The sequence below is a fragment of the Crocodylus siamensis genome, chromosome 2 (assembly GCF_052110815.1).
Source record: "Crocodylus siamensis isolate JL-2025a chromosome 2, ASM5211081v1, whole genome shotgun sequence".
In the NCBI taxonomy this organism is placed as follows: domain Eukaryota; kingdom Metazoa; phylum Chordata; order Crocodylia; family Crocodylidae; genus Crocodylus; species Crocodylus siamensis.
This window is the reverse complement of record NC_143396.1, coordinates 58,694,288-58,709,639: the sequence shown is the minus strand read 5'-3', so window position 1 is coordinate 58,709,639 and position 15,352 is coordinate 58,694,288. Positions and strand designations below refer to the sequence as shown.

The 15,352-nt window shown below is 42.4% G+C and overlaps 1 protein-coding gene across 7 annotated transcripts in view; it reads left to right on the top strand.

The window, feature by feature from the left end:
- DLC1 (DLC1 Rho GTPase activating protein) overlaps positions 1–9,264 on the top strand; it is a 409,890-nt gene extending 400,626 nt beyond the window's left edge. For 5 of the 7 annotated variants that reach the window (XM_090035987.1, XM_090035988.1, XM_090035989.1 and 2 more), the window contains 4 exons: positions 4,838–5,056; positions 5,906–6,123; positions 6,353–6,526; positions 7,293–9,264. In XM_090035987.1, the coding sequence (XP_089892113.1) occupies positions 4,838–5,056; positions 5,906–6,123; positions 6,353–6,526; positions 7,293–7,410 (729 nt within the window). In that variant the 3' untranslated portion in view covers positions 7,411–9,264. The remainder of the gene's footprint in view (positions 1–4,837; positions 5,057–5,905; positions 6,124–6,352; positions 6,527–7,292) is intronic. The other 2 variants (XM_090035990.1, XM_090035991.1) reach the window with 1 other exon arrangement.
- The last annotated feature ends 6,088 nt before the right edge of the window (positions 9,265–15,352 follow it).

Here is a 15,352-nt window from a genome sequence, read left to right as displayed (position 1 = left end):
GACACCTGCTCATCTCTAGAAAACCAAGTATATTTTACTTTGGATTATATAATTAGAGTAAAAGTACATTTTAAAATCCATATGTATATACATATTTGTGCTTATGTGTATATTTTAGCAGGGGTAGGCAGCAAGGATTGTCGCTTCCGAGGGCCAGATTCTGTTCCACCTCGTTCAAGTCCCTGAAAATCCATATTACATCTACTTTTGTAACACCATCAACTGATCCATAAGACCTGAATCAAAAAGTGCCAAGGAAAAGGAAGACCCACCTACCTTTTTGTACTAAGAGGTTTTTTCCAGGGCCTTGAACAAGGTGGAATACATAAGAACCTGAGTCCACCTGCATGCTTAACAAATGGAATAGAATCTGATCCCAAATGTCCAAAAATCTATGAGACTTGATCCTGCCTCTTGGGTCACATTTTCAAATGTTTCACTAGTGATCATGACCAAGAACCTGTATGAGAATTCCAGCTTCTATTTAATAAAAGGCAAGATGCTGTGTTAGGAATTGAGGATTTAAGTCAAACAGCAAAGAGCACAGGACTTGTGCTAAAATCTCAGGAATTAGCAAAGCAGGGCAAAGAGCAGGAAGAGGGCAGGCTTTGGAGTGTGGAACTGTGGACAGGAAGCAGAGGTCAAAGGCTTTGTAACCACTGGGACTATATCCATACCGTCACCTGCGTGGAACTTGGGATTCCTTCAGTGTTAGCATTCCTCTATTGTCTGCAAATAGAGAAAAACCTACTGCAAAGATGTGACTCATCTCCCTCTGCTGGCCAGTCTATACAGAGGATGACAACCTAATACCGCTGACTATGCAGTTAGTTCAAGTGGACTCAGGTCTGTGCTGGGGAGCTATTATTTCAAACCCTGCTGACAAAAGATCCAATCAGTATGCTTCTGTGTGACAGAATTTGTTTTCACTACTTGCATTTTTAAAAATCAGGGAAGTTGCATCTAAAAAACCATTACAAGAACAGTATTCAGGTAGCACCATCAAGCACTCAAAGTTTGGACAGTCAGAAACATGTAAGTTAACATAGCTATAATTCACAGCATCTTGCTTGTGTATGCATACAATATGATATCGTCTTTGAATTACAGGAGCCAATACTATTTATTTTTACATAACCCTGCCCTATTCAGCGCAGATGAGAGAGTATGTCAGGATTGCATAGAAAAGGAAGCAGATTTCAAGAGTGGAAAGTTCCATGGTTTAAAGCAGGCAAAAGCCACCCTGGAGACCTGGATTCATGTCTTTACCAATCTCTTCATGATGCCAGGCAAATACCTTATGCCAGAATTTAATGGGTGGTCACCATGGACATGTTTACATGTGCTTTGGGGGGTGGGGGCAATTAATTAGAACAGCTCCAAGAGCCACACTAATTAAGGTGCCCAGAGCATCTCTTGTATCGGTGTCCCACACTTAAAATTGGCAGCTGAGGTGCTTTATCTAAAGCTCACCAAACAACAGTGGGGACTTTTCAGTAGGAATATCGTTATTTAGCATTAGTCAACTGCCGGTCAAAAATAACTGGGGGTGCCAGCAGGGATGGAGCCCCCTCCCCATCTGGGCCCACTCCCCCCTTCCCTCCTGCTGCTTGGGGTCCAGGCCCACTCCCCTGCTCCCCACCACAGCAGTGGGGGGAGGGGAGGAGTGGGCCTGGGCCTGATGTGGGTGAGGACCAGGCCCAAGGGTGGAGAGAAGCCAGCCTGCCGTAGTGCGGTGGGGGGCGGGGAGCAGTGGGTCCGGCTGACGCGGTGGTGGTGGTGGGAGGACAGAAGGAGCAGCCTCAGGGCTGACACGGGAGGAGGAGTGGTGGAGGAGTGGGCCTACCCCCGCTGCTGCCAAGCCAGGCCCACTGCTTCCCCCCCCCCCGCCATTGCTGTGGTGAGCCGGATTCTCCCCACCTCCTCAGGCTTGCTCCTCCTCTTCCCACCCCCCACATTGGGCCTAGGCCCACTCTTCCCCGCACTGCTGCTGAGGTGCCTGCTCCTCCTCCCACTGTCCACACATCTGCTCTGCAGGTGGTGATGATGGAAGGGGGGAGGGGTAGTCCAAGGCCAGTGCTGCTGGCCTTGCCCCTCGCCCCCATGGCATCCGAACCCCGCTCCCCCCAATCAACCCCCCATGCTGCCGCCACCACCTCCAAGGAGCAAGTGGGGGGGTGCGAGGCCAGCTCCAGAGGTCTTGCCCCCCGCATTGTTGCCACCTGTGGGGAGCGGGGCAGGGGGGGCGAGGCCCCACTCAGTCCCTTGTGTCCCCATCATCATGGTGGCACTCTGCTGCACCATCGCCTCCTGTCCAAATGCTTAGGTGCACTCTGATTGGCTGTTTCAGTTAACCAGTCAGAGTGTGAATAAAGCATTATAGCCAAACAGACTAAGGCTTTTACAATATTAGAATTATTGAATGTTCAAATTGCTACTTCTTTTTTTGCAGAGGTCCAATCCAAATTAGGCAACCAGAGCTAAAGAATAGCTTTGACTGAATGTGTTGGTGGCTTTGGTCCTATCTGTGACATAGGGTCTTATTGCATTTCACAGCAGTCTTCATTAGCTGAAGCACAGTTGCTTCCAGTGATAAGAGTCTTGGAGTAGCCAATGTGGTCTTCATAGCAGGGTTTTGACCAGTGTGCAGTAAATACAGCACATGACCACATATCAAACAGAACAAAGTATTGAACAGCTGCTCCTAAACTAGCATAGTTCACTTGATCCTGAATGAGGCAAGGGTCCTATATAAAGAATAACAGGATAACATAATGAAATAATATTGTATTTTACCACATATGGGGGATGTGTCCCAGAATCAAAATGTTCTGTAAAATGGCTTGAGACATGGTAAGGGAAATAATAAGAAACCCTTAATGTTTTTATCGAACCTTCCTGAGAACTCTGTAACATAAGTAACATAGAATTGATTGCATAGCTTCTGAAAAATTACATTTGCTTGGAAGAGGAATGGCACTTCTAAAATCACTAACTGTTTTCAAAAACTTTGGGAAAACTGTCCTCTCAAGTCATTGTTCTACAGGGTAGAAGGGAAAAAAGGTGCTTGCTTAGTATTTTGGTGGAAATTCTTAGATTTTGGTGAGAAAATATTCAAACCAGTAAGACCTCTGGCACATATAATATTTAAGGCATAATGAATGTGTTAATTGCATTATAAATAGTAGTAGCACTACACATTCAGCTGATTTATGGTGACATAGTGGCCAATCAACAAAAAAGATATTCCACAGTTTATGTGGAACATCTTTGTGGCTTTTTTGTATGGAGCCATAATTTGAATATGTATCATGCCCATGCTGATGATTAGCTGACTGTCAACATCAGCATTGGGATAGGGGCCAGGAGAGGGGCTGGGGCAGCCAAGTGCTGTGGAACAAGGCCCTTTATAATGCTGGGTTATGAGGAGCCCCAGGTCTTTGCCCCAAGTTGATTCCCTTGCCTTGCAGCTCTGGGGAGCTGCAAAACAAGAAACTTCAAGGTGTTTCAGATATCCCTAGTATCAAGGAGAGGTTCCTGATCCCAAGATCTCTGTGTGCTGGGACCTGTAAAAATGGCTTACACAGCCCAGCTACACACTGGTTTTCAGAGGTCTACAGGGGTGCCAGCATTAAGGAGAGGCTACCTGTTACGAGGTTCAAGTAGGGAGCCTGCGGGTTTGCATGTGCCAAATTTGGGGCAGAGAGTTTGTAAACCCATGCCCCAGGCTTCCTGCTGGCAGTGGCATGATTGGGATCTGATCCCCAGTCCAGTTATGCCTCCCACACTGCATGTGCTGTGGCAGGAAGTATGATTGTTGAGATTTGATTCCCTTCATGCCATTAAGTGAACATCTCCCAGCTCCCTGAGAAACTTTTTTGAGGAAAGTGCCAGTTCTCCGAGCTAGCATTTAAGAACAAATTTGAAATTATTTGAAATCTAAAAGAGAAGCTACGTAGATGTTAGTGAGCTTGTATCAGGCAGAGTCCTGATAAAAAAAGAAAGGTTGAATTAAGGGTGTTACACAGAGAGATGAAAAAACACAAATGCATAACATTGACTAAAAAGTAAAGTAACTGTCAGAAATTGAAAGAAAGAGAAGAAAAAAACACATAAGAGTTATCTGTGGACATTGACCTGGGTTAATAGAAGATGAATGTATGTATGTACATGTACGTTGGGGTATTTGATGCATCTTTAAACAGTTAAATTGTCATTTAATAAATTGGATTTGTTAAATAAAGCTAAAAGTTTTAAAAATATCATTATGGACAAGCATAGGCAGGCTACATTTAAAGTTGCATCAGAAATCTTAATTTTGAGATTTCTTAGCTTCCAAGAGTTTGACGTTACATTTGTCCTTTTACAGTGTGGTCATATGTAATTTTCACATACATTTTCCTTCTTTTTCAAACACTTGAGCATGTACAACACACACACGCACCCCACCCCCATTCACTACCTTTTCTGATCCTGGGTGTGGCTGGGGATTGTTTTTGAATTGCAGGAGGTGGAAGTGAAGTACAGTGTAAGTATTTCTTTCAGCAGTTGGAGATTTCCCTTTTGGGTTTGATCAGGTCTTGCATTAGTACACTGTTGTATGTTTAACTGTGTGCTCTGTGTTGGTCGTCATACAGTGTAATTGTATGTCTGAGGGAGATTACTGGCACTCTCAAGTTCAGATGACTAGAGCGACTGTGATTTGTGGATTTTAAACTTACACTGTCCATCCTGCGCAGTTCTTTGACTCAAAACAGTTTCTCACAGCATGGTTAAAGTGTCTTGGTATGAGTTCACTCTCTCTCTCTCTCTCTCTCTCTCTATGTGCTACTTCCAGATTCCTGAAGAAATGAGCAGATGTCGAAATTCTTATACAGAGCAAGATCTTAGACCTCTCAGCTTGGAGGAGCTTGGACAAAACAACAGCACAGAGTCCTCTGACTATCACTGTTACCTCCAGGACTGCATGGATGATCTACTCAAGGACATGAAGGAGAAATTTAAAGGTTGGGTCAACTGTTCAACATCTGAGCAAGCAGAGCTGGCCTATAAAAAGGTAAAGTTCTAACATCTCATTTTTAACACTGAAGCCTTGGGTCTAATGGTTTGGCCAATATAGAATATACTCTAATATATCTAAAAAGCATGGCTTCAGCATGCTTTTATTTTGCAAACAGAGAAAGTGTGGCTGTAGTTTGAAAAGCAACTTTGTGAAAACCCCATCACATTAGAGCTGCTCTTCAGGTGTATCCAGAGTTTCAAGTGTACAGCTATAAGTGACAAAAATGAGTTTTGTCTTGTCAGCTCAGGAGACCTAACATAGCTAAGAGGCAGTGAGTGCAGTCCATTCAGCCATGTGGTTTTTCAAAATATTTTTATTATATTCTGAGTACCAGGAGTAGTTAGATGCATTAAAACCGTAGAAGCCAAGGGTTTCACAGAGGTAACTGAAGGCATTAGTTGGCCTGCAAAATTATTTATGGCAAGAAATGATAAGGAAGACCTTTTCGTGTTGGACTCGGCTCAAATATACAAAGCTCGGTGTAGTGAGGAAGGGAACCAAAAAACATTTTCCTTTATTTGTAATTGATTACATTTCAGCTAACACCAGGGAGGCAATATAATATCCATGGCACATCAAGACGCTTTTTGTACAATACTTTTTCAGGGTAGGATCACATTTTGAAATTCTTATAGCTACCTGTACAACTTAAAGGCTCAAGTTATTTCTACCAGGCTATGATGTTTTATTCAGTTAAACATCAGGTTTCCATAAGAAAGATAGTCTTTCCAGTAACAACCTTACATGGTGCTTTGATTTTCTATGTATTCCCAATACTAGGAAAACAGGAAAGAGAAAGCATAAATTGTAGTAATCCTGAGAAGTCCATGCTTACGTTCCCAGGTATCTGATGGACCCCCACTCCGGCTGTGGAAATCCACCATCGAAGTCCCTGCCATGCCCGAAGAGATTTTAAACCGTTTACTGAAAGAACAACATCTTTGGGATGAAGATCTCTTGGATTCAAAAGTAATTGAAACCTTGGACAGTCAGACAGATATCTACCAATATGTCCAAAACAGCATGGCCCCACACCCAGCTAGAGACTTTGTCGTCTTAAGGTGAGATTTCATGTACCTGGTCATTGGAAGCCATCAAAAACTTTTTTCTTGTATATAAGAGATGCTCAGACAATCTTTCCTATGCTATAGAAGAAAGGCAGGTTTGTGGATATGTGCCATATCTTGCATTCTTCTATTTTTATTCTAACACTATTAGAAACTTGTCCCTTTTTCTAAAATAAAGCAACCACCTAATGTAAGGCAATTCTTTCCTAATTGTTTTTAATAGAACATGGAGGACAAACTTCCCCAAAGGGGCCTGTGTGCTTTTAGCCACCTCAGTGGATCATGACCGTGCTCCAGTGGTTGGTGTTAGAGTTAACGTGCTCTTATCCAGGTATCTGATTGAACCCTGCGGGTCAGGAAAATCCAAGCTTACCTACATGTGCAGGATTGATTTAAGGTATGGTCTTCTGCTTCTGTCCCACCAGTCTTTGATGGAGGCAGTTCTGTGGGGCAGGGGTAAGCAGGTTGTAACATACAACATTAATTAAACAAATAGGCTTAAATGTTACAATCCTGTATCTGAAGTGATAGTGACTTCTACTGGGATCATTTAAAAAGTATCAAATCAGGAATTTGAGGCACTGCAATCATGGCATGGAAGTGTTCACAAAACATCAATATTTTAATAATAAGTTAAGGCTCAAGGTACAGTCTAAACTTTCTGTTGCATGCTGTGTACCTCACAAAACAAGTGATGACAGTTTCGGCCATAGAAAGCACACAACCTAACTTCATTATGGCATGAGAGAGCTAGGGAGACCCATCTTTCAGTGTTATTCATTAAGCCAATTATGTACCTTTTTTGCAAATATGTGTTGGTTCATTTTCTTTATAGCAGGAACATTTGGGTGGGAAGAGAGAGGGAGGTATTACTTATGCACAGCTGCATAAGTTGATATTAGAAACAAAGTTTTGATGACATATCAGCAGATCTTATTCACTGTGATTGAACAGAGACAGTAGTACATCATGGAGAATGGATTGGAGCAGTTAAGATGTAATAAAGAGCTTCCCAAAGCTGGTGGAAGGTTTTTCTTAATGTTATATTCTGTCAGATTTTAGAAGAATCTGTAGCAAATAAGAGGTTTACTTTTATGCTTGTCTTTCGTAAAGACCAGAGTTGTGGATACCAGTTTCTCATTTGCTTTTTCTCCATGCTATAGGGGCCACATGCCAGAATGGTACATAAAATCTTTTGGACACTTATGTGCATCTGAAATTGTTAAGATCAGAGACACTTTTGTTCAGAATCTTGAGACTAAAGAAGTAAAATCTAGGTGACTACTGAGTTGGAACAACTATTCATTATCATCCCTGTATATAGTCCCAACAACCAAGGATTGTCATGGCAGAATGGATTCTAGGACAACCTGCAAGTTATATCATGGAAGAACAAGATCATGAACTGGACCGTGAGCATTACTATAAGGCTGTGGCAATACCATACATCCAAAAGCTGCTTCCTGTCTATGTAAGGTCTATAGTATAGATCTTGACTGGAATATATATAGGAGGACTTCAAAAAAGGTAAACTAAACTATTAGATGGTTTGAATTGCTTCTGAGAAGCTAAAACTCTTTAAACATAAGTATATTATGTAACATGGTGAAGATGCGTGATCCCATGTGCTACTAGCTTTATGTATGTAGCTGTCATTTTATCTGTAACGTGTTTGAGGGACTGGTGTATCCACTGGAATAGTTGGTACTCTTCAATGTGTTCTCACTGAGATAAGCGAAGAAAGGTTTGCACAGAAATTAATGTGTGAATGAGTGTGTTAATGGTTGAAAGGAGTAGCAAAAGTCGAATTAAAAGTATGGTGTCTGGTACACTGATAAGCAAGCGGAATGGATTTTAATGTATTGGAGACAGTTCAACCTGGAATCTGACTACCAATGGGCCAGCTGCAGCACCAATCATCCTTTACTCTTGCTGGTTTTGTATTTTCCCCAGTCACTATCTTTGTTAACTTGTAAGCAACTGCCATACTACATTGCTCAGAGTACTGTCCATTGCCTATCCAGATCTTTTTAGGAGCATTTAGTGATTCTATTACAATGAGAAGAGTACAGTTATCTAGCTTACGGCTGAAATTCCTCTGTAGTAATCAAGTGAGTCAACGTCAATAGCTGTGTTGCCTAAAAGTGAATATTGTTGCATTTACTCCTAGATCTGCTATGATAATTGTATACAGTCTTAACCAGCTTAGTATATTTTACTGTATTTTAACAGCTTACAAAGAAAATTGTAGATATGGAAGTCCTGCCATTAGGGCTCCTATGACATCAGAGAAGGGAAGTTGGCAAGGAAGATTCATGTAAATTTTCCTCTCCTGTACCTACATTTCTGAAATCTGCACATTAATGTGAAACTAGGAGCTTTAGAGTGAGCTAGTTAATATATATATTTTTTTTTAGCCCTCTAAAATATTTCTCACTGACAATCGCTTCTTATGGACAGTAAGAAACTAAAAGAGGTCCTCTGGAAAAGGTGGTCTTTATACAGGTTTTACTGTAAAGATAGAGATTTGATTTAGAGATGCAGTATTAAGTGATAAATGTATTTTATGGCTAGCGTATGAATGAGGTGTAAGATGGATTTTTGCCTGAGACTAAGTTACCATTGTCAGTGTTATTAAGTTTTCCTTAATGGATGAAGATTTTTTGTTATGGCAAATAATGTAGTGTTTCCAGTATCAGTGTTCCTCACGAATTGGGAGCCCTTGCATATTCAGCTTCAAACAGTTTGTAAAATCGTATGTTGTACATACCATTCTATTGTAAACTTGTATACTTGCCGACAACGTACTGTCCTAGATTAAAGCATGATAAAGATTATTTAAAATATACTTGTATTTATACCTCAAATATTCTTTTGGGTTTTTTGTACCTCAAGTATTTTTTTCTATTGTAAATATGCTTTACATGATTATGTTCTAAGTGAAAGAAAGGAAGAGGTTTATAACATGCTATATATGTCTGTACAGAGTATAATCAATAAGTGCACTATTAAATGTTTAAAATTGGAGAAATGGTGTCATCTTGTTTTCTGTTGTATACTCACTACTTTCATGTCTATAATCTGTATTTCAAAATAAACCTGTTTCTGAGAAATACTGAAGTCACTCGACTCCCATGGATTTTAGAACCCAGACCCCCTTGTTCCTAAAATAGCAGCCATCTCATTGAGCTGCCTTCCTTCTACCTTTATGCTTGTCCTTCTGGCCTCACAGATCTCCCTCATCCCCCTGGGCAGCCAGCTTCAAAAAGGAGAACTGGAGGAAGTGCAGGACAAAGCCTATTCTGTGGTCTGGTACTTAAAGCACTTTGCTGAGAGACGAGAGCCATGTTCAAAGCTTCTTACAGGTGGGGGCTAAAACCTGGATATCCCGTTCCCAACCATCTTAGCTAAAACATAGGATGGAGGCTACCTCACCTTCCCTCCCAGAGGTGGTTGTGATTTTTCTCAGACTAAAATTTCAGGGCTTGCCCAGCCTTGTGTATATACCTGGTTAAATCTCTCCCCTCAGGACGGCTACCGGGCCCAAGCACACTCATCAGGCCGGTGTGAGCAGTGCTGAATCCCAAACTGACTCTATTTTCAGCTGCTTAGAAATTTGCCAGCTTAGAACGGTATGTCCTGAAGTTTTCAATGCTAGGTGTCTGCTTCATATGGATTTAAAAAAAACAAACAAAAAAAAAACCCCAATTGGCCATGTTAAGACAGAGAAATAGGGAAGAAGCTATAGCATAAAAGAGCAAATGGAAGCACAGTATAGGTAGAGCTATAAGCAGAGGCTGGGAACAGTAGCAGAAGAGTTTATGCTTACAAAAAGACTATTCCCAAACAAAACCTGGAATCAGGGCCAGAAACAGGCATGGGCAAACTGGGCAGCTGTCCAAGGCCAGGAGAGAAAGAGGGCCTGAAAATGGTAATTCTTTTATTATTTTTATCATTATCTCTGGCAAAGAGGCCCAATGCTAAACGTTTGTCTCGGGCCATCAGAAGTCTAAGTACAGTGCTGCCTGGAATGGAACCATTATTCTTCAGTCTTGATACTGTTTTGTGCTGTAGCAAAGGCAAATCACTAGTAAAGTGTGTAACATCGTCACCCTCTAGTGACAAAGCCAAGTGACAAGTTAGTAACTGCCTCCTGCTCCCAGGCACACTACTGACTCCTGTAATAAAACCTTGTGCTGTGGCTCCAAAGACCCAAAACAAATATTAAAAGAACAAAACATTTAGAACCAATTAAAAAAAACTACCTTACACACACAGTAGCTTAAACAGCGTGTAAGGAGACAGTCCTTTTCTCCAAAAAAGAAAAAAAAAAAACATAGGAGGAACAATTTATGATTTGGAAAATAATCTGTATCTGCTGTGGAAGTGCTAATAGATTTACATAGAAATGCTTAACTCATCAACTTATCCTTGCTTGCTTATAGGACTACTTATGAATGCTTTCTGCCATGTGGGCAGGGGAGAGGGTTAACAGAGAAGCAGATGTTCTGTCAATGGAGTACAAGTTTCTTGCCTTTACTTCTACACATGCATAGCATGCATCTAGTGCGTTTTATGCAAGATTCTTAAAGAGGAAAACCATGATCTCTGTTCAGAAGTGCTCAGCAAGGCTAGTAAGTACCCAACAAGGCCACACACAAGTTGGTAAAAGATGAAGCTAGAACAAGGAATTATTGTATATGGGCAATATGTAATCAGAACCCTATTATGTTACTGTGCCATGCAGATTTTAACTATAAAAAAGGAACACCATAGGTTACAACAAACCAAAGAGTGAAGGTGAAGGATGAATGAGCATTAAAACATTCTCATCTTAGCTCAGCTAGCAGTACTAACCATTCATCATCTGCCCAGCTGTTGTCAGCCAGAACTGCCTGGTTATTTACAAAGGTAAATGTTTAAAAAAGCGCTTGAAGGACTTCATTCTTCTTTTCTGCAATGCTAGTAGAAATATCCCAAATTGTTCAGTCTTTTGGAATAAAAACCAGGTTTCCTCTAGATAGTAAGAAGTTTGGCAGCCACTAGCAAGGCAAGTACACATTGGACATGTCCACATGAGACACTAAAGGCACAGTACTGTACATTAGCACATCACAGCAAAACCCATGTTATTGCGCTAATGCACAATAGCATAGTCTACTGCGCATTATTGTCAATAAAAAGGCAATACATCTTTCTAATCACCACTAAAAAGGCATGCAGTAGCAACAGTTACTGAACACTGAGTTAATAACCTGTTATTATAGGTATTAACTTAATGCGCCGGAACTATGGTGCATTAATGCACATGTAGACATGCCCATTAAGAGTAAAGACTAGGCCAAGAAGTAAAGAATGAGGCAGTAGTTAGTTCCACCAAGATATATGACCTCCAGAATCCCATCCTCTCAGACACAGTGGTCTCAAGTGACTAGTTGTCAGGTGTCATCGAGCTAAGAATCAGGTATTTGCAAGAGATAACTTTTGAAAACTAATAATTAAAGTACTTAAACCAAAATAGAGAAGCAACTATGTTAAATTGTAATGAATTAAAGTCTGAAAAATCTTGGTCTGCATTCAAAAGCTTGTTTAACTTTATTTCAACCATGCCATTGGTCCAATAAAAAATAATAATAAAAAAATCTTGCGTCTTACATAATTGCTGGACCATCACAGCTACAACATCACTCTAATACTACCATGTGTTGAATTCATAATTTTCTAAAAAGAGATGAGGGAAATAAAATCACAAAAGTCCAGGCTTCTACTCCTGTCACTTGAGGATCAGCTGAGTGTTGTGCCCCACAATCTGATATAAATAACTTAAGATTATTCCAGAGACAGTAAATCTTTACTCTGTCTTTTCCAGTTGGGAGAACAAACCATTGGAGATTTTTGTTTCTGTTGTACCAAACCCTGGAAACTGCACAGGAGCCAAAAGGAGGTTTCTCAAATTTATACAGGGGATTCTGGGGGGATAGGGTCACAAGCCAATGGGCTAAGGAGACTGGAAAAAACATGGGTGAGCAAACATTAAGGTACATATGCTAATAATATACATAACAGACAATAAAAATGAGTCAATGATAAAATGCTTCAGGGACAGATAGCAAGGTAACAAATAGGGCGCATCCCCACGAGCACACACATGCAATTTATGGCACCTCAGAGTAGTTTGAGGTGCTGCAAACTACATGTTCTGCATGTGCAAGCATTTGTTGCACTGATACTTTGCAGTGCGGCGGGGGGGTGGGGAGGGGGCGGTTACACTGCAGGATTCCCACCAGATCTCTGGTGGCATGCACCACCAGACACAGGAGCCTGGCTGCCGGCCAGACTCCACTCTCCATGGGAGACACACTCTGGCTACTGGCCAGACTCCAAGCAGCCAAATCACTGCTGCTGCTGCCCCAAGAGGCCCTCAAGTCCCCAGGTAAGGCTGCTGGGACCAGCACAGGTGGTCCCCTACCCCACATGGGACAATTTGCCTTGCAAACAACCCCTTGTGCAGAGATGTATGCAGTGGCACACATTTTTGCCCCAGCAACTGCACACCCCTGTATGTGGGGATGCGTCAATTGGGAATATTAAAAACATAATGCAAAACAGTGAAGAAATCGTAAGCCCTCCTTTAACTCGGGGGGTGGGGGGGGTGGGGGGGCTCTCAAAACTGTCTTTAGTCTCACAGAACACTCAAATTCCTGAGCTCCCCTTCTAAGCCCCACTGTTGTGGCTTGCAGTCAGCCCTCCTGCAACTCCTGTGTCTCAGCCATCTGCTGTTTCTCTCTCTGTCTCCCCCACAAAGCTGTTTCTTCATGTGCAACCCCAGTTCCCCTCCACTTCCTTCCCCTTTCCCCACAATGTTATACTCCATTACACTATGTTTACCAACAGTGCATCTGTCTTGGTAGCATCTCTTAGGTGGTTGTAGGAAGGAAGACAAGGAGCTGCCCTAACATAAATGAATATAAAAAATAAGTCATTTTGTAGCATTAGAAACTCTACATCATACCTGAACAAGGCAAAAAACATTTACAGGAACTTGCAGGATCTTGCTATATTGCTTTATAGCAGTGGTGCTCAACCTTTTTCCTGGTGGGCCAGATGATTGTACCTGGTTTGACTGTGGGCTGGACAATGATTCCAATCCAGCAGCCAGGGCCAGCATGGTGGGTACCATCAAGCAGCATGTAGGGGAGCAGAGGGCACCCTGGCCTGAGCCAGGCCCCAGGAAGGCAGAAAGGGGGCCTGCCCCCATGTAGGGGGAGGAAGGGCAGGGATGAAAGGGCATGGCTCAGCCTAGCAGAGGGAGGGGATGTGGCTTGGTCATAACCTGGCACTGCAGAGGGAAGGGGGACAGGTGGCCAGACCCCATGGGGGAGAAGGGGGTCCATAACCTGGCCCACAGGGAAAAGCCCCATGGGGGTGGAAGGGCATGAGGCTCTACCCAGCCCCATTGGAGAAGAGGGCACAGCCTGGCTTCAACCAGACACATGGGGCTTGGGGTTTGGGCAAGTGGGAGGGTGGTCATATTAATGGTCACCACCCCCCGGTGCCAAACTTCCTAACCTGTGGGAAACTCCATGGCCAAATGAAGTGACTCTGGGTTGAGCACCCCTGCTTTAGAGGAAAAAAAAAACTTGATTGTTGCAAGCTATGACCTTTCTTATCCATCTGCACAACTAAAACTCTCCCATGGTCTCTGATCCCATCTCCCAGCTCTGTTATCATAGAACCACAGAGAAGTACAGCTAAAAAGGGCCTTTATAAGTCATCTAGTCGAACCGCCTCACCTGAGGCAGGATCATTCCTATTCAAAACATCCTATATAAATGCATTGTCTAACCTATTACTAAAACTATATAGTTAGCCCTGACACAAACACAGGATGAACAAATTGGAGAAATGTGGGCTGGTAAGCCTACAAGGCGGATAGATAGCTGGCTCAATGACTGCAAGCAAAGGGTAATTATTAACAAGTCCATATCAGAAAAGCAAGAGGTTTTGAGTGGAGTCCTACAGGGGTCTGTCTTCAGCCTAGTGCAGTTCAACATGTTTATTAACAATTTGGATACTGGCATAGAAAGCTTCTTGAGCAAGTTTGCAGAAGATATGATACTGGGAAGGATTGCAAACACATTGGAGGATGTGAGCAAAATTCAGAAGGATCTAGACAGATTGGAAAGTTGGGCTAGAGCTAACAGGATGAAGTTAAATGTGGACAGATGCAAAATGCTACACCTCAAGAGGAATAATCAAAAACACTAATACAAAATGGGGAATGCCTGACTGGATGGCAGCACTAGGAAAAAGGACTTAGGACTCAATGCGAGTCTGCACTGTGATCTAGCTGCACAAAAAGCCAATGTTTTGGGGCTCCATCAATAGAAGCATTAAGTGCCAGACATGGGAGGTGATAAAACCACTCTACACAGCATTGGTTAGGCCTTATCTGGAGTAATGTGTGCAGTTCTGGGCACCACCTTTTAAAAAGGATGAACAGAAGTTAGAGAGGGTCCAGAGATGGGCAAAGCTGAACAAGGGTTAGGAAGGCAAGTCATAAGAGGCTTAAGATGAGCCATTCTAGTAGTCTTCAAATACTTGAAGGACTTCCATTAAGAGAAGGGAAAGCACCTTTTCTGAATAGAGGAGGACACAGCTGCAGCAAAGTAAGTTTAGATGGGATATCTGGAAAAAATTCTTCGCTGTGAGACTCATGAGTCAGTGGAATTGATTGCCTACAGGAGTTGTGGACTCTCCATCACTAGACATGTTCAAGAAGAGGTTGGACAGCTGCTGGTAGGGGATGATCCAGGCATAGCTATGCCTTTTTCCTACCATGGATATTTCCCTTGCTTCTGGGCTTTGCTAGTTTCTCCCACCCCTCCTCCCTCCATTTTTCTGCTACATGTGTCAGGGTGTTTTTAAAGCCTCCCCAAAGGCACTGGGGGCTTTTATACACATCCTCTGGAAGTGGGTGTGGGGAGGCACTTTAATTAGAGTGGCTTTGAGCACTACTCTCATTAAAGCTCCTGGAGCATCTCACGCATCAGTGCCCTACATTGTAAAAGGGCAGTGGAAGTGCTTTAAAGCTCATCAAATGAGCTTTAATTAAAGCACCCCCACTGCCATTTTTCAGCACAAGAACGTGAATACATGTGACGCTGCAGTCTGCTAGAGTGCAATAATTACCACTCTAACAGGCTCAATTAATTGAGTCTGC